Source organism: Trachurus japonicus, chromosome 12 (assembly GCF_045865225.1).
Source record: "Trachurus japonicus isolate A0001 chromosome 12, Traja_1.0".
NCBI classification, from domain to species: domain Eukaryota; kingdom Metazoa; phylum Chordata; class Actinopteri; order Carangiformes; family Carangidae; genus Trachurus; species Trachurus japonicus.
The window spans coordinates 5,524,127-5,541,626 of NC_140918.1; the positions used below are offsets into that span (position 1 = coordinate 5,524,127).

Genomic DNA, 17,500 nt, shown 5'->3' on the forward strand with positions numbered 1-17,500 from the left:
TTCCAATGTGTCCTCACTGAGCTCTCTGGTCTTTGCCATAGCAAGTCTTGCGTTGACATGAAAATGACTGAAATATCCCAAGCAAGTCAACTTTTATAGTCAGAAAACTGGTCAAAAAACTCCCAGAAACATTGAAAATAATTGTAAACACTTTAGACCCTTAAAGAGAATGGTTTGTTCAAACATCCTATGGCCTTTTGTCTTGGTATCACTGGGGTATGAATAATTTTGAACATGGTGATTTTTGTTCAACCTTCAAATAAACACCTTTAACAATGTAACTTTACTTAAATAAATTGGTCATGGCTGCAGACTTTCCCTCATTTCCTATTCATGTCCAATCTAATCTGTGACTGACAAAATTAAGAAATTCCCTGTATTTGCCAGGGGTATGAATCATTTTGAGGACGACTGTATGTTTAAAGCAGAAGTAAGTGGTCCGGTCGTTTTCGCTAATGCTGCGTTCCAGGCAGGCTTTTGAAATCGTAAATTACAGCTTCAAGTCACAACTTACGACTTTGTAGCGTTTCAGGCAACCCACTCGTGTTTTTCCGACCTGTTTTACCGGTGAAAGTCACTATAACGGCCACTCGTAACTTCCGACCGGTGAACTCGTACCAGATCGAACTGGTACCACTTCACGGTCGGAAAAATACGAGTTTCCTTGAACGCACCATAACAGTCCTCGTCGCTACGTCACCACATTCACGGCGTTCCTTGGCTGCACACACAGCCCTGCATGCCGTTCTCTCTCCTCATTGGATAAAAACTGTAGGATACGATAAATGTTTTCTCCTCGGCTCAGAGCAGAGCAGAGGGACTGAGAGACCCGTGTTTCAGACCAAACACTCTATGTAAGTGATTGCTGTCGGAAGATATAACTATTTAAGACTTATTAACACAAATATATCACTTACTTCTGCTTTAACACAAATATATCACTTACTTCTGCTTTACTTAAAAAAAAAAAAAAAAAAAAAGAGGAGGAGGAGGAGCTCAGCCCACCCCCCACCCCTCTCCCTCCTCCTCCTCCCACTCGTGACAAAATCACATGACCGCTCCGCAGCGTGACGTGACATCAGCTGACAGCTCGGAGCAGTCGGATCTCCATCGACCTTCGTCTCCCTGAGTCTCCGAGGTTTCTGCTCCGGTTCCCCGCCGTCCGCAGCCCGTGTTCCGCACCATGGCGAGCCAGTCCCAGGGCATCCAGCAGCTGCTGCAGGCCGAGAAGAGAGCGGCCGAGAAGGTGGCAGAGGCCCGCAAACGTGAGTAGCAGCGACGGCCTCCGAGCCCGCAGCAGCCCGCTAGCACCGTTAGCCTGTTAGCCTGTTAGCCTGTTAGCAGCTGAGAGCCGTTGAGATGACAGCCGTTAAGGGCGGTTATGTGGCCGTGCGGGGGAGGCAGGTAAACCCCGTAGGTCACAGGTCAGCGGAGGGGTTTCCTCCTCACCGAGACCCCGACACTGTCACCGCAGAGCCGGTCTAAACAAACCACAGACTCAGGTGTCACCCAGCTCCAGGTGAACCAGCTGCATGGGCCACCAGACTCCAGAGGATCGATATATCAATTATAGCCTACATTATATTTATTATTATTGTTGTTGTTGTTATTATTATATCAGTGTGATCGGTTTGTCGTCTCTGTCGGTCTCTCTGTGATGTTAGTCATGCACTTGACGTCGCAGCTCCGAGTCAGAGTCATGTGACCAAGTCATGGGAGAGAGAGTCAGAGACGGAGAGACAGACAGACTGAGAGAGAGAGACATAGAAAGAAAGAAAGAAAGAACAGTTTGTCTCAAAGGGCTTTACATGGCATCATAACAACATCCTCTGCCCTTAGACCCTCAAAGAAAGAAGGAAAGAGAGCGAGAGAAAGAAAGAAAGAGAAAGACAGAAAGAGAACAAGACAAAGTTAGAAAGAAAGAAAGAAAAAAGAGAGAGAAAAGAGAAAGAAGAGAGCAAGAGAAAGATAGAAAGAAAGAGAGGAGAGACAGACAGAAAGAAAGAGAGAGAGGAGAGACAGACAGAAAGAAAAAAGAGAGATCTATCTTCTCTAAAATGCTTTGATACAATCACTTCACTGATTACACTCATCCATACACACACACCTGGTCCAACTCTTTGATCACTGATCAGTTTAGTCACTGATCACAACAGATTGATTGATTGATTGATTGATTGATTGATTGATTGATTGATTGATTGATTGATGATAACAATAGTAGTGATGATGATGTTGATGATGAGTCTGTTTTCTCCATCAGGTAAAAACCGTCGTCTGAAGCAGGCGAAGGAAGAAGCTCAGGCCGAGATCGAACAGTATCGACTGCAGAGAGAGAAGGAGTTCAAGACCAAGGAGGCGGCTGTACGAACCCTTTATCATCCTCATCATCACCACATACAATAATATTGATAATAATAATAATATTAATAAAATATAATAACACTTTTCTTTTCTGTAACTTTTCCTCATATTTTTTTTTTGCGTATCGTTGAAGCTTGTTTACCCTTTTCTAACATTTATTTCATGTTCTCCCAGGCCCTTGGTTCCCATGGCAACAGCGCGGTGGAGGTGGACCGCGACACGGCCGAGAGGATGGGCCGCATCCAGGACAGTTACCGCGGCAACCGAGAGGCGGTGCTGGGCGAGCTGCTGCGACGCGTCTGCGACATCCAGCCAGAGTTTCACGCCAACTACCGCGTGGCCGGCTGAGCGAACGGCGGAGCTGCGCGTCATCGGGGCGGGGTGAAAACCAGAGAGGGGGAGGGGGCAGAGGGGTTGGGGCAAAGAAAGCAGATGTGGATGTTAGCCGCGTTTAGTTTTGTTAACTTTGATCAGTCCAAACTCTGTGTTTTCATTTTCAACTCAAACTTCACCAGAGAATACCTAAAAACGCTTTATTTTGAAGGTGAGATGTTGGTTTCCTGCTCCGTGCGAAGACGACTCCGAGAATAAATAAATGTTGTTACTGTGTTGATGTCAATGAAATATTTATATATATTGAATTATTCTTTTTGTTCTCGTCAAATCTTAACAATAAAATAAAAGCCTTTCTTCATGCGTCTGTCAAGGAGAGAAAAAATCGGCCAATCGGGTGCGATTGCTCTTCTCTGAGGAGGAAGTAGAAAGACTTTTATTGTGAAACTTGACCATTTTTTGTTGCTTTTTGCTGTTTACAACGTGACATGTGACTTCCTGTTGATGTTTGTGACATGACGATTAAAAAAAAAAAAACCCATTAAGTATTAAACTGGCTGTTGATTGGCTGAAACTGTGAAATCAAAAGGTTACATTGATGAAGTGTTTGTGTTTCTGTCTGGAAAATGTTCTTGGGTCTCAATGACTCTGGTTAAAATGTTATAAATGTTGATTTTAGTAAGTAAAAACAAACAGGAAGCTGTTCTGCTTTTACTCTGATAATCAAACTTTATTGCATATTGTTAACACAAATATGATATGACATTAGAAAGGGAAATAACATTAAAAAGAATAGTGTAAATATAGATGATAAAGTATTTTATGCAGTAGTGGAGTACTTCTGATGATATAGATGAAGTAAACTGAAACTGAAGGAAAACTGAGCAAAACATGTCAGTGTTTGGGAACATAACACAGTAATGAATGGAACAGAAAAGCAATGAAAATAAAAAAGTAAAAATAAAATAAATACATGCTAAGGAAGATCAATAAATACAAACATGACAAATTAAAATCATAATAATATTACAATACATAAGTCAGTTATAGTTTTCTGGGGTCCGAGGAAGGGAAAGATGAAATAAATATTGAAAAAAAAACAATCACCAATAAAAATAAATCTTTTTTTCTTTATTATTATTTTTTTTCTTTCCTGTTCTACAAAAATAATAGTTTCTGATCTTGGACCGCTTCTCACGTGACACCAACCATGTGACGCTCACCGACAAATGCGCTTACGTGGCTTCGAGGCGACCACGCCCCCAACATCCGTACTCACGCTCTGATTGGTCCAAACCCCGGAAGTCCTCCTCCCCTGCTGTGGGCCGACGCATTTACGCGTGACGCAACGCTGAGGGAAGTAGCGGCGGACGGACGGTGAAGAGGAGAAGAGTCTCCCTTCTTCTTCCACTTCTCCTCTTCTCCTTCTTGTTTGTTCTTCTCCTTCTCCTCTCTCTCTGTCATCCTTCGCTCTTCTCCTGACAACTTTTATTTTGAAGAGTCGGACCCGGATCGGAGGACAAAGCCGCAGAAGAAGAGCCGGTAGGTGAAGCAGCTCGATGTGTGTGTGTGTGTCAGTGACCTCTGCTGCTACACACCACACACACACAGACACACACATGCATTGCACACACATACACACTGCACAAAACTCACAGAGAAAACGAGTTATAACGGTAATTTAGTCATAATAACCGGTTCGAGTCCCGGTCTGAGCCGTGGTTCCGGTCTGCTGAACCCCCCGCTGCGGTGACCTGGTTCACGGCTCCACGGCTGCACCACCGGACCGAGTTGATGAGATTTTACAGGTGAATCTGGTTCAAAGGGATTTTTTTTTTTAATTAAAAGAAACAGCACGCGCCAGTTTACAGTAGCCTATAATAGAGTAGTAGTAGCTCGTGCGCGCTGTCCGTCGTGTTGTAGTGTAACTTAGTGATGCAATGTTTTTAACCTTGTGAAGCACTTTGTGTCGCTTATAAATAACCAAGACCATCACTGTAGTCAGTACCAGTCCTCATAATAATGACTAATGGGGCATGGGATAAGAGGCCTTTATTGTCACTGCATTAAAATACAATGAAATTGCAACTGCCCATCACAGTGGTGACATACATACTTTTCATTTCATTTCGATTTATTTCATTCATGGTATACATTCTCACATGGTTGCACATATTTACATAATTTTCACCATGAATGAAAAGGAGCAGGATGAAGAAAACTTATAGTACCTGCCCCTCTCTGTTGTTACAATCACATTGGCTTACTTCAACACGAGTATTATTCTCTGTTTCAAAATATTACGAATTATATTATACTTAAAATCACACACATCATAAAAGCAGGAAAACAGAAAAGAGAAAAACAAACAGACACACAAACAAACAAACAAAAAAAAGAAGCAAAAAAACACGTGAGTTAAAAGAAGATAAGGAGACGAATACAACATGGCAGGTTACGTGGCTCATATACTGTGTATGACATCTTGCTGAGAGCTGGATATGAAGACCGAGAAAGACCGAAAGAGAAAGTGGAGATTAAAGTAGCCTATTAAAATAAATTATTTTCCAACAAAGTAAAGATAGATGGGCATTAGATATCTGGCGTAAACCAAAACTGCGTACTTACTGTGAAATAAAACAGGTATTTGGCCCAGAAATTTATGTTTTGTATAATTTGTCTAAAAAGAAAAGATCCCTGTGTGCTCAATTGAGAGCTGGTATTCTTGGTCTTCATATTGAGACAGGCAGATATGTTGGCACAGCAGAAGACGATAGGATTTGTAATTTATGTGACATCCAAAAGGTGGAGAATGAAATTCATTTTGTGTTCTACTGTCCTTTCTATGACTCTTTAATAAGACAAAAAATGTTTAGTAAGGTAGATCCAAATAAGGAATATGTGTGGTTAGACGATGCTGAGAAGCTATTTAACATCTTTTTCAGTTGAATATATTTGCATTTTCTTTATTTCTTGAAAAGGCTTGGGCAATGAGACGAAGAGCGATATATAGTTGAGTACTGAAAGTTATCTGAAATTGTTTATTTATGTGTCACATCTGTGTGGGAGGTAATACCAACAGGAAGGACTGACTCTAGTCTCTTTTTCTTGTATTCGTCATTAAATGTGTCTTGTAATCCCATATGGGATGGGCCACAGTGGTGGTATGACACAAAATTAAAAAATCATTCAATCATGTGGCTTGATATTTACATTACTCCTCCTCAGCTAAAAAGAAAAGATTATTTTTTTAAAATATAAAATCTATCAATGTATTGAACAGAAGAACAACAGCAGCACAGAACCTGCTGAAGTCTCCTCCGTCCTCCCACTGTTGACACATGTGCAGCCAAGTTTTTCAGATGGTTGCACAAGGTGTCACTTCAGTGGAACAGTTTGAATCATCTGAAAGTTATTGAATTTCATCACATAAACCAGGAAAGGGAGCGAGTGACAGAGAGATATTTGTGGTTAAAAAATGATGTCACTGCAGCTGTTGTCTTGAGAAAAGCTTCAGAAAAGACCAAGACCTGTAAAACGTGGTCTCAAGACCGGACTAGAGTACCACAACTCTATCTAGTAGAGTCTAGTGTATGCATGTACACACAACCTTAAGTTGGACGGTTTCCCACACAGACTCTGGTTCTACGAGTTTCCGTCGTGGGAAGAGATCCAGAGAGAGAATGAATCTGTTTCCTGGACGGAGAAAGTTCCCAGAACAAAGAGCACAGTGATGCTCGGATCAACACAACAGGCGACACTGGCTCTTATCACAACAATCAAAGTGATTGGGAATCCGATCAATAACAAAAAGTCATCACATGTCAACGTCCTGATCGTCAAATATGTGTCGTTACTGGTTTCATCTGTCCACAGGTGGCTGATCTGTAATTGAGAAGTTCATTTAATAAGTTACATAAACATGAAAGGTGTTCAACGTGACGCCTTCACTGTCTCGACTCACAGTGGGACAGATGAGCTTCATCAGGTTATATCTGAGCTCACTCACTCTAGTCTACATCTTCACATTTACGTTGATTTATAAATATAATATTAACAAATAGTAACTTTATTTATATAGAAAAGCACCTTTAAAAACACAAGTTTACAAAGTGCTTGACAAAAACAACATGTAAAGACAACAGAAGACAAATCACATACAAACGTAGGAGATGGACCGGCCGAACATTACAGCAACAACACAAGAACCCAACAAGAAAATGAGACCAGGAGGACTCAAATTAATAGATAGATAGATAGATAGATAGATAGATAGATGGATAGATAGATAGATAGATAGATAGATAGATAGATAGATAGATAGATAGATAGATAGATAGATAGATAGATAGATAGATAGATAGATAGATAGATAGATAATGAATAAAACTGACCTAAAAACCTACCAAGATGAATAGATAAAAATATTAAATACGCACGAGAGATAAGAAAACTGAAAAATAAGAAAAGTGCTAAGTGCGGAATTGAAACATAGGTTAAATAATTGTTACAAAATAAAAAATATTGCACAGGAAACAAGAAACCAGGGCTGAGATCAGATAATGATAAGATGAGGAAAAGATGGGATAAAAGAGTTCAAATAGAAAGAAGGCGTAAAAGCGTCTTGAGTAAAACTGAGAGATAAAATGAGGCAACAGAGGAGGAGCAGTGACAGTGAGTTTAAGTAGAATAGGGAACTGAGCCATAGAAGGGAGTAACTTTTGCAACAATAAAAATATGATTAATTTAAAAAAAAGAGGATGATATCACTTAAAAGTCTGTAAAAGTGAGTTTTAAGAAGTGATGTAAAAGACGTCACTTATCTCTAACTGATTGTTTCCCTCAAACTAAAATTAACACGAGACTTTTATTATAATTCGATGATATGAATGAAATTTTATTATTGTGTCATGCATGCATCCGTATGTCCAAAACAAACTGGGACCAGAGTACAAACAAACAAACAAAGACAAATAGGCCCGCAGTTAAAACAACCAGATCCTCAGGAGCAACCAATCAGATCGTCTCTGGAGGAAAAATAGAAGAGAAAACAACACCACGCTTCAGGGGAGTTGATCAAAGATTAATTAAACAAACTATCCTGTCTTCTTCTCCAGGCTTTGGAAATAAAATTAGAAGTTTTAAACACATTGAAATTAAACAACCATTCAGGTTTTTGCTCATCGGAGCTACAAAATATTTCAGGGTTCCTCGTACTTTGTACAGTACAAAAGGAAATGGAGCGTTTCATATGTTGTTATCCTCACATCATCATAATTAGATGATAATTAGTTGATGATCGTTAAAACGCAGGACGTCTCTGAACCGGGACACTTCATGCGACCGTGTCAGCGTCAAAGGTCGGCGCCTGCACGGTGTCAATAATTGACAGACTGATCATCAATAACGTGACAAATACCTCTGTGTGTTTGTGTGTGTGCACCTGTTTACAGCTTCTTCACCTGATCATTGATCTCCACTAGTATCAGTGATCAATACAGTGGCGTTAGAAGCTGTGATTTACGGACTCTCACACAGGTCCCTCGACTCACCACCAGCTCCTTTCTGAACCGAGCCGACCGTCATGTGTCACACGTTTTAACAAAACTGATCTCAGATTGAGGAATTGATCCATTATCAATAATCAATCACGTTGAGAGTCTTTAACTTAATGGGATAATTGATATTGAACCAGATGTTTCAGATTTCAGATTTATTTATTTAAAAAAAAATGGGAACATGGAGGAATATGGGTTATGATAAGACTGTCATACATCTCTAAGATTGATATTGTACTGCTGTTACTCCCTTTGGTGCAAGTATCTATTCTCCGTGCGATTTCTCCTTATGATATTTTTACTGCATTTTATTTACCTGTATTTCAATTCATATGGTCCTATGTCAGTGAATGTTTTGTTTTGTGGAAAAATGAAAAATGAAAAGTTTCCATCCCCAGTCCCATTGGCAGGTTGATGTTAGACATAAAAAACAATGTAGATAAAAAGTACAAGAGGCAGGACTAGGACAATAAAACACCTTGACATTTTACACGAAACATATACTATGTTCAGTTATAGATCAGAGTATTGATCTCTGCTACGTTCACACTCTCACGTTCGCCGTGTCGACGACCTTCGACACTGATAACACCTGCACAGGTGAGTTCAACGGGTTTCATCCTCGGCTTCCCATTGGCTGTCGGGAAGCCTCCTGTCGCCCGATTGGCCGTCTCAGAATCATGTCAGCGTCCGATTGGCTGAAGCTGTTATCTGTTTTAATTGGCTGTGAAAGACACTGACCTGTCTCTCTCTCTCTCTGTCTGTCTGTCACACAGTCTCTTCAGAGCTCGATCGTCCCTCCACGTCTTCAGGTGAGTTTGTGACGTCTGACCAATGACAGTGTTTTATTTCTGTTAAAACTTTTTTAACTGAGTTTATAGAGAGAGAGAGAGGCGTCTGTGATTTAACTCAAAGTGAAGCTGAGGAACAGAAAACAGGGAATAAGTGTTGCCGACGGCGACGGCCGACCTTCCAGTTAATGTTAACGATGCTCTGATCTAATTGGCCGATGGCAGACGGGATTAATAAAGCGCTCTCATTGGCTCTTTATGCCCTCCCGTAGCCTCGGGGCCTGACAGCCAATCAGATTACAGCCGGACATCTGCTCAGTGATGTCAGACTGTTACTGCGGTTACGGTCCTGCTGTGATGTCATTAGTGCTTTTTTTTTTTTACTTGGGACGCACAGACACGTTAATTATATACTGTCAATGTAGAAATCTGTTTTGAACCAGTGACGCTGAGTCATGTTAAAGGGATTAAAGGGATAGTTCACCCAAAATTGAAATTTCACTCATTATCTACTCACCCTCATGTAAACTAAGGGCTGGGAGAAGTTTCAGAGTCCTCCGTGGCTTCTCTGAGTTACAGCGGGGCTCCGTGCAGCACTGCATGTCCATATAACGGTTGCAAATGGATACCACTTTTCTTCGTAACAAAAAGACACACCAAAAAACATCCAAATACCTCCATGCTGCTCGTATGTAATGTCCAATTTGGATGAACCAGGGACGAACCGGGAAGAGGAGCTTCCGCTACAAAACAAGCTTGAAATATAGACTTATTTAATTTTTTTCCGAACAATTTCGCATTTCTGGGCTTCAATACAAGACGGACATTACATACGAGCAGCATGGAAGTAGGTTAGGATTGTCTTTTTGTTACGAAGACAAGTGGTATCCATTTGCAACCGTTATATGGACACGCACTGCTACGCTGAGACCCCCTGTAACTCAGAGAAGCCACAGATAACTCTGAAACTTCTCCCAGCCCTTAGTCGACATGAGGGTGAGTAGATAATGAGTGAAATTTCAATTTTGGGTGAACTATCCCTTTAAGCTGACGGAGAGTTGGAGCAGGTGTAGCTTCAGGTGAAGTGTGACTGTGCGTGTGAACTGTTTGTGAGTACCGTCGCTCAGTCCAACATCAACATTTGTTGGACGGAGACGTAGAAATGTCATAAAAATATCTTTAAACTGGTTTGTTCAGTTCACGACCTGTTCATTGTTCATTGTGTTACCTGATAGTTAAAGTGACATAACACCTGGACTCAGACCTGGACTCAGACCTGACCTCCAGTGTTGGACACGTTGATTTTAAAAAGCCATTAGTTGTAGTTGCTTGTTACTTTCCCATAAAAAGTGAGTTACAACATGATAAAAATAACTAATTACCAGGAAAAGTAACTATTTTGTCACGGTTTTTATATAAAATGCTCAAATATGTCAAATTTTTAAATTCAACTTTGTGTAAACTCAGCATTGAATGTGTTAAATCAGGGCTGTCGAACTCAATAATACAAGGGGCCAAGATGTAAAACAGTAAGTTTGTCGTAGTGTAAGCCGACCAGTACTGACATTTAAAACTGACATTGTTTTTGAATCAGATATATGAGTTTGAACAGCCAGCACAGTGTAAATGTTCTCAATAAAATAAAATAAGATAAGAATACTATGGAAGGAAGTAAAAATAACGGTGCCTTCAAGCAAAATGAGAATAGATCAGATATGGACAAGCTGGTGGGAACTGTGTTGTGATTTCAGGGAAGGATGTAAAAAAACAACAACAACAACAACAGAAGGAAACACATCTATTTATACATACCTAGTTTTCTCTCCCATGCCATCTTGTCCATAACGAACAGGAACTTGGCACTTGTCAATCTATTGTTTGGTCATAATAACCGTCAACGGTGGCTGTTGTTGTTGCAGTGTATTGTGGGATTTTTTACTGTGAGCGCTACATCAGTGTATATCAATAATGGCTGGGCTGGATCTGTCCTCCGGGCCCTGAGTCTGACATGTGTGTGTGTGTTAAATGAATGAAATTGACACCGAGTAGAATAAATCGTTATTATTAACATTGTATGACATCATCGTTTCACAAAAGATCCATTTTGGTTGTCTATATAAAAACGCTGGGGCGGCGTTTTGAGATTTTCCCGCTCCAGGACCCGTTTCATTGCAGATTCACTTAAACCCGTAATAAGTAGTGCCATTAGTAACACTGCTTTTTAATAACGCTGTTTATCAATAACGCCGTTATTCCCATCGCTGCTGACCTTATACCTGATCTCCGACAGGTGTTAAAGGGGACATATTATGGAAATATCACTTTTTTCAAGGCTCTTTAACATATATTTGGGTGTTTGTTTTGCCTTCCGGCCCCCAAAATGTGAGAATTCATTTAAAAAAATCTGTAATTTTCAGGCTCCTTAGGTTGAAATCCATGTGGTTTTACGAGCTGTTCCCTCGGTTCTCTGGCAATGATGTTACTAGTTTTCGAATTTGCATAATATCACCCCTACCTGTGGTTTCACTTGCATTTAAAGGGACAGGCACTGAAACCACAGCTCAAAAAAGCATGAAGAGAGTAGAAAGGCCAGTACTCTCAAAATGTCCTTTTGGTGTTTTAATGAAGCAGGTGGCGTTATCTTGTAACATTTATTTTATACTATTTTTCATATGCACATTATCTACTTCACTTTGCTTTATGATCTGAATTTTGTTACTATTTTTCTTTGTCTTAAAGTGTGCTTTGCCTTGGTCTTTATTTTTCATATATCTCATACGCACTTTATTTACTTCACTGTGCGATATATGAATTGTATTTTGTTAATTTGTATACATTTGGGTATATTTTATTTGAATTTCCTGGTTCTTTGTACACTGCGGGAAGACTATTGTGGTCGAAACGTTTGTACCTCGCCACCTGCTTCATTAAAACACCAAACGGACATTTTGCTGGCCTTTCTACTCTTTTCCTGTTTTGAGAGGATGAAACGAGCTGTGATGTTTGATCTTTTGACCGAGGCTTGTCACAGACTTCTGGGAACTGTTTTAATTTGTGGAAGAATATGTCTCTTTAACAGGTGTGGTCTTGTTTTCATTGCAGCGGCCATGGACCACATGGACCACATGAACCACATGAACCACATGAACCACAGCATGGACCACATGGACCACGCCCACCATCACAACACCATGGCGCCGCCCATGACGACCGGGCATGACCACGGAGGAGGAGGAGGAACGGGAGGAGGACATGGTGGTGGCGGCGGCCACGAAGGACATATGGGGATGGTGAGGGGGCGGAGCCTATCACATGTGCTACATGTAGCAGTGTGGAGCTAACAGGCTAACGAGCTAACATGGTAACGTGTCGTTGCAGGCGATGACCTTCTACTTCGGCTACGAGAACGTGGAGCTGCTGTTCACCGGGCTGCTCATCAACTCCCCCGGAGGTCAGAGGTCAACCCACACAACCACACCACCGAGTTTCATTCACATGTTTCATTCACACCATTATAGTTTTTAAAGGGATAGTTCAACATTTTGACAAATTGGTCCATTGCTATAATCCCTATAGTCATAGCAGTAGGTTTGTTACCTTTAATTGTCGGTGCAAGCTATTTTTAGAACGGCGGAACAGAGCCGTGAGCTGGTCAGAGCTACGCTACGGAGGCTAATGGGATTTCTTGGTTTCCCTCATCAAACTCATCAAATACACAATCCAACAACTCCACAACGCTCTATATGGACAAGTTGTGACCTGCACATTCACCACGCTATGAGATAATAACAGAACGTTACCAGACAGAGTTGTTTTAGAGGTAAATACAGAGTCTGCTTGCTGAAAAACTGCCCCCGACAGGAACGTGCAACAGCGGTTTTGCATAAATTTACCTCTAAAACAACTCTGTCTTTGCCAATTTGCCAAAATGTTGAACTATCCCTGTAACATTTTTACACTTTTCATTCAGGTGCATCTCAATAAATTAGAATATCATGGAAAAGTTTATTTATGTCAGTAATTCAAATCAAAAAGTTAAACTAATACATTATATAGATCCATTACACACAGAACAAGCATTTAATGTCTTTTATTTATTTAATTTCTTTGAATTGTAATGATTATGGATTACATTTAATGAAGACTTAAAATCAAGTATCTCAAAAAAATTGAATATTACAAAAAAACATTTTTATTACGGAAATGTTGTCCTTCAAAAAAGTATGTCCATCTATATGCACTCAATGCTTGGCTTGAACTACTGGAAATTGACTATTTTGTGTTCAATATTTGACTGACTGGCTCCGCCCCCTCCTCCCGTTGTCCAATCAGAGATGGCGGGGGCGTGTATCGGCGTCTTCCTGCTGGCCATCCTGTACGAGGGGCTGAAGATCGGCCGTGAGTATCTGCTGCGCCGCAGTCAGGTCAACGTCCGCTACAACTCGATGCCGCTGCCCGGAGCCGACGGGACGGTTCTCATGGAAACGCACAAGACGGTTGGGTAGGTACTTTACACTGGACAACATATAATATATGGAGTGAAGGGCAGATCCTCAGACTTTTTAAAAATCTGTCAATCTCATATAGAATTCGCGTTCTGGGTCAATATAAGGCAGAGTAAAAGAAAGTTTGATTCTATTCGATTTGATTCGATTTGATTCAGTTCGATGCAATTCAATGCAATGCAATTAACTTTATTTGTCCCCGAGGGGCAATTTAAAAGAGTGTTGTTTTGTTGTGGTAGTTTGTTGTTTAATGTGAGTGGGTTATTTCCCATTTTTTTTCCGTTTGTTTTGTTTGTTTCTTGTAGTCTCTTGTAGTCTCCCACATCACAACCAGAAAAGATCAGTGCACAAGTAAATAAAAATAGTCACAGGCAACCTAAACCTGCAGTCATGTGATCAGTCGGCGATCGTCAGTAACATTATTTGTTCATGTCAGTTCAGTGATTGATATTCAGACGGAGCCTCCTGTTGGGAAAAGGTCCCGTCTCTCAGGACCCTCTGTCAGGTAACTGTACCAGCTCTGGTCCTGGTCCTGGTTCTGGTTCTGGTTCTGGTTCTCATTGGGGTTCTGGTTCAGGTCCTGTTCTCCTGCTCTGCTTTGGACACTGTGGTCCGACTGATATTGATCACTGATATTCATGCTGATATCTCAGCTTTATTTTTGCAGGATAAAGAAGGCGGAGTTTAGTTTCTGTGCAACGCTGATGATGTATAAGAAGATCTTTTGTTGTATTTTAATTTGAGTGTGTGTTGACTTGTTGCGGAACTCGTCATTGTTTGTTTCTTTGTCGTCTTTTGTTGTTTTTTTAAATGTAAAATTAACGTCATCAGCGTCGCACAGACCTGAAGAGTTCCCGTCTGTTTCTGGTGTTGTGGTGTAACGTCCGAAAGTGATGGTGATGGCAAACAAAAAGGCTAACACTAACAGTGCTACAACTCTGAATTAAAGGGGACATATTATGGAAATACCACTTTTTGAAGGCTCTTAACATATGTTTGTCTGTTTGTTTTGCCTTCCAGCCTCCAAAATGTGAGAATTGACAAAAAAAATCCACAATTTTCAGGCTCCTGAGGTTAAAATCCATGTGGTTTAATGAGCTGTTCACTCAGTTGAATGACAAAGATGTCACCGGTAGAAGGGGGCGGGGCAAGCAGTGGGGGCGGGGCAAGCAGTGGCTCATTTGCATTTAAAGGGACAGGCACTGAAACCAGCCGTTCTGAACAGGGCTGTTTTGAACGGATGAAAAGTGCTGTGATGTTTGATCCTTTTGACCAAAACATGTCACAGACACGTCTTTAAGACAGCTGGAAACTATTTAAATTTGTGGAAAAGGGGCAGAATATGTCTCCTTTAACTTTCTGCAAGACGATTAAATGTTACTGTAAAAACTAACACTTCTGCCGACCCCTTGTGTTGTTCTTTTTAGGCAGCGGATGCTAAGCCCCGCCCACTTCGTACAGACCCTGCTCCACATCATCCAGGTGGTCGTCAGCTACTTCCTGATGCTCGTCTTCATGACCTACAACGGTTACCTGTGCATCGCCGTGGCAGCCGGTGCCGGCATGGGCTACTTCCTGTTCAGCTGGAGGAAGGCGGTGGTCGTCGACATAACGGAGCACTGCCATTAGCTCCGTGTGCTAATCGGCTTCACAACATGAGGTTTAATTTTTCGGGCTGATCACAATCTATAAACGCGAACAATCACTTTTATTCTACGTTAGCGTGCTAGCCAACATGCTAATGGAACAAACCACCATGACGTTGGCGGCTAATCGAGTTAGACACTAAATTCTAAACGTTACCATGCTAGCACCTCGTGATAGGTTAGTGTGCACACTAACTAACAAACAAATTTGGTGATTTTTGTTTTGCAGAAAACATTAATCACTTCCTGTCCTGTCTTTTTTCAGTGGTGGGGAAATTGGCCAATCAGAGCCGAGATCACTTCAGACGATTCTGATTGGCCAAATTACCATGTTTTAACTTTTCATTTCCATTTCTGTGCCATGTCAACTGGAAAAATGTTAGTGTCAATAGTTTATATGCACTTCTTTTTTTAGTTAGCAATGCTAGCAGCTCATTAGAGGAGCCACCAATCATCACACAGTATTTAAACCGCTGTTTTTTTTTAGTATGATTTATAGAGAATCGTGTTTAACCGATGTTTTTGTTTAGACTTTGATTTAACTAAAACTGAAAAAAAAGTAGGGCAAAAGTTTATCTTTTTTGTTGTAGTTAAACTTTTCTTTGTAATTAAAACATAATTTACATGAATCCATGAGCAAGCTAAATGTGAAACTGACATTAACACTCAAACATCAGAACTTCATTAAGGTCCTTTGATTCTAATTTAATCCGATTAAACCAAACCTCGATTTTGTTTTATTTTACAACACTGAAACATTTACACTTTGTTCTGTTTACTCACAGAGGCCAGTCATACTTTTGTATTCAAACATCAGCTGTTGTTGTTTGTCTTTTGTTTCTTCGGCCAATTGAATTCAGACGTTTTCATTCTCAGTGTGAAACGTTACTTTCATCGTCTGCAGCTTTTCTCTTTGAAACAAAAAAAATCTGAGATAATGAACTTTGTACCAAACGCCTCCCGGCGCCTTAACCCCCACACCGTTTGCCTTAACGCGGCTGACGAGTGGCGACGTCCTGATGAAGCCTGAACTACTGACTGGAGCTGCTGTTCACATCGATGTGTCTGTGGGTCTGTGACCTTTGACCTGTCTGTGACCTTTGACCTGTCTGAGGCAGGTGGAGAACAGACGTCAGGATGCGACATTAGGAACCTTTGTGCTCTCGTGGATTCTCATTGTGATGTATTGTGATTTTGTTTTTTGTTTTTTTAATGGATTCACACTGAGAGGTGGGCGGAGTTTACTGTAAGGACCAATGAGATTGCAGGGACAGATCGATTACTGAATATCAGCTCGTCCACAGACGTGTCCACGTCGTCCCGGCCGAGGAGCCTCAGCTGATCCTCTCAGTGCGACTCCTCCTGTAGAAAAAAAGAGAAAAGAATGATTATGATTCAAATGTAATGAAGGAAACTTTTAGCAGAAAATCTATGTTATGAAAATGTAACTGTCACAAATGCTGGAATTATAAAATAAAGTTTATGAAGATGGTGATCAGCTCGTCTGTCTGTAGGTCCGTCTAACTGAGTTTGTCGTCACAGTTTAAAACATTTTAATTCAAATCATTTAACTGTATTTTGGATCATTTTGAGGTTCAGGTGCAGGCTGAAGGCCTCACCTTCATCTCTCACTACGAGTCAATTATTCATCATTGGGTCATGGCAAAGGCGTAACTTTGGGTTAAGATCTCTGCCCATATTAGGATTTTATTTAAAGCAAAAAAAAGTCCACCATTATTATTTTTTTTAAATGAAGAAAAGCTCGCACACTGCAAGGGCTCCTATAAATATAATTGAATTGTGACAACGTTTCGAGCTATCATGGTCATCATGACCTGAGGAAGAGCAACGTTGAGCAATGATGACCTGAGGAAGAGCAATAGCTCGAAACGTTGTCACAATTAAATTACATTTATAGGAGCCCTTGCAGTGTGCGAGCTTTTCTTCATTTTTTTCAGTCTTGTTTTTTGGCTCTGCACCTGCACACAGTGTTGTCTATGGATGTGCGTGCGTTGCTGCTACTTCACCATTATTTTTAACCCATTTTATTTTGTTATTAATCAGTTGTGGTGATTAACACGTTTATTCTGACAGCACTGATGCCTATATTATTAATTTATCATACAACCACATCCCACAACAACATTTTTTTTTTTTTACTTTATTAACATTTATGTACAGAACAATACTGTTGTGCCAGGGGATCTCTATATATATGTACATTAAAAAAAAACATTGAAGTAAAGAAGATCATATTAAATAAATAAGTACTTATCCAAAATAAAATTGGTTTTTAACGCTTT

The 17,500-nt window shown here is 40.6% G+C and overlaps 2 protein-coding genes across 2 annotated transcripts; both read left to right on the top strand.

Annotated features, from left to right (window-relative positions):
• The first annotated feature begins 1,069 nt into the window (after positions 1-1,069).
• On the top strand, positions 1,070-3,250 carry atp6v1g1 (ATPase H+ transporting V1 subunit G1). The gene is made up of 3 exons (XM_085792704.1): positions 1,070-1,265; positions 2,264-2,364; positions 2,539-3,250. The coding sequence occupies exons 1-3, from the start codon at positions 1,184-1,186 to the stop codon at positions 2,710-2,712; spliced, it is 357 nt and encodes a 118-aa protein (XP_085648830.1). The 5' UTR covers positions 1,070-1,183; the 3' UTR covers positions 2,713-3,250.
• Positions 3,251-4,048: 798 nt separating this feature from the next.
• Positions 4,049-16,692, top strand: slc31a1 (solute carrier family 31 member 1). The gene is made up of 6 exons (XM_085792705.1): positions 4,049-4,239; positions 9,032-9,067; positions 12,149-12,336; positions 12,425-12,497; positions 13,379-13,547; positions 14,979-16,692. The coding sequence occupies exons 3-6, from the start codon at positions 12,154-12,156 to the stop codon at positions 15,178-15,180; spliced, it is 627 nt and encodes a 208-aa protein (XP_085648831.1). The 5' UTR covers positions 4,049-4,239; positions 9,032-9,067; positions 12,149-12,153; the 3' UTR covers positions 15,181-16,692.
• Positions 16,693-17,500: the final 808 nt, after the last annotated feature.

Excerpts from the sequence above, each read along its gene's own strand:
- atp6v1g1 (XM_085792704.1), top strand. The coding sequence starts at position 1,184 with ATGGCGAGCCAGTCCCAGGGCATCCAGCAGCTGCTGCAGGCCGAGAAG. Across the intron at positions 1,266-2,263 it reads GGTGGCAGAGGCCCGCAAAC|GTAAAAACCGTCGTCTGAAG; the intron begins GTGAGTAGCAGC and ends TTTCTCCATCAG. Across the intron at positions 2,365-2,538 it reads TCAAGACCAAGGAGGCGGCT|GCCCTTGGTTCCCATGGCAA; the intron begins GTACGAACCCTT and ends ATGTTCTCCCAG.
- slc31a1 (XM_085792705.1), top strand. The coding sequence starts at position 12,154 with ATGGACCACATGGACCACATGAACCACATGAACCACATGAACCACAGC. Across the intron at positions 12,498-13,378 it reads GCTCATCAACTCCCCCGGAG|AGATGGCGGGGGCGTGTATC; the intron begins GTCAGAGGTCAA and ends TTGTCCAATCAG. Across the intron at positions 13,548-14,978 it reads GAAACGCACAAGACGGTTGG|GCAGCGGATGCTAAGCCCCG; the intron begins GTAGGTACTTTA and ends TGTTCTTTTTAG.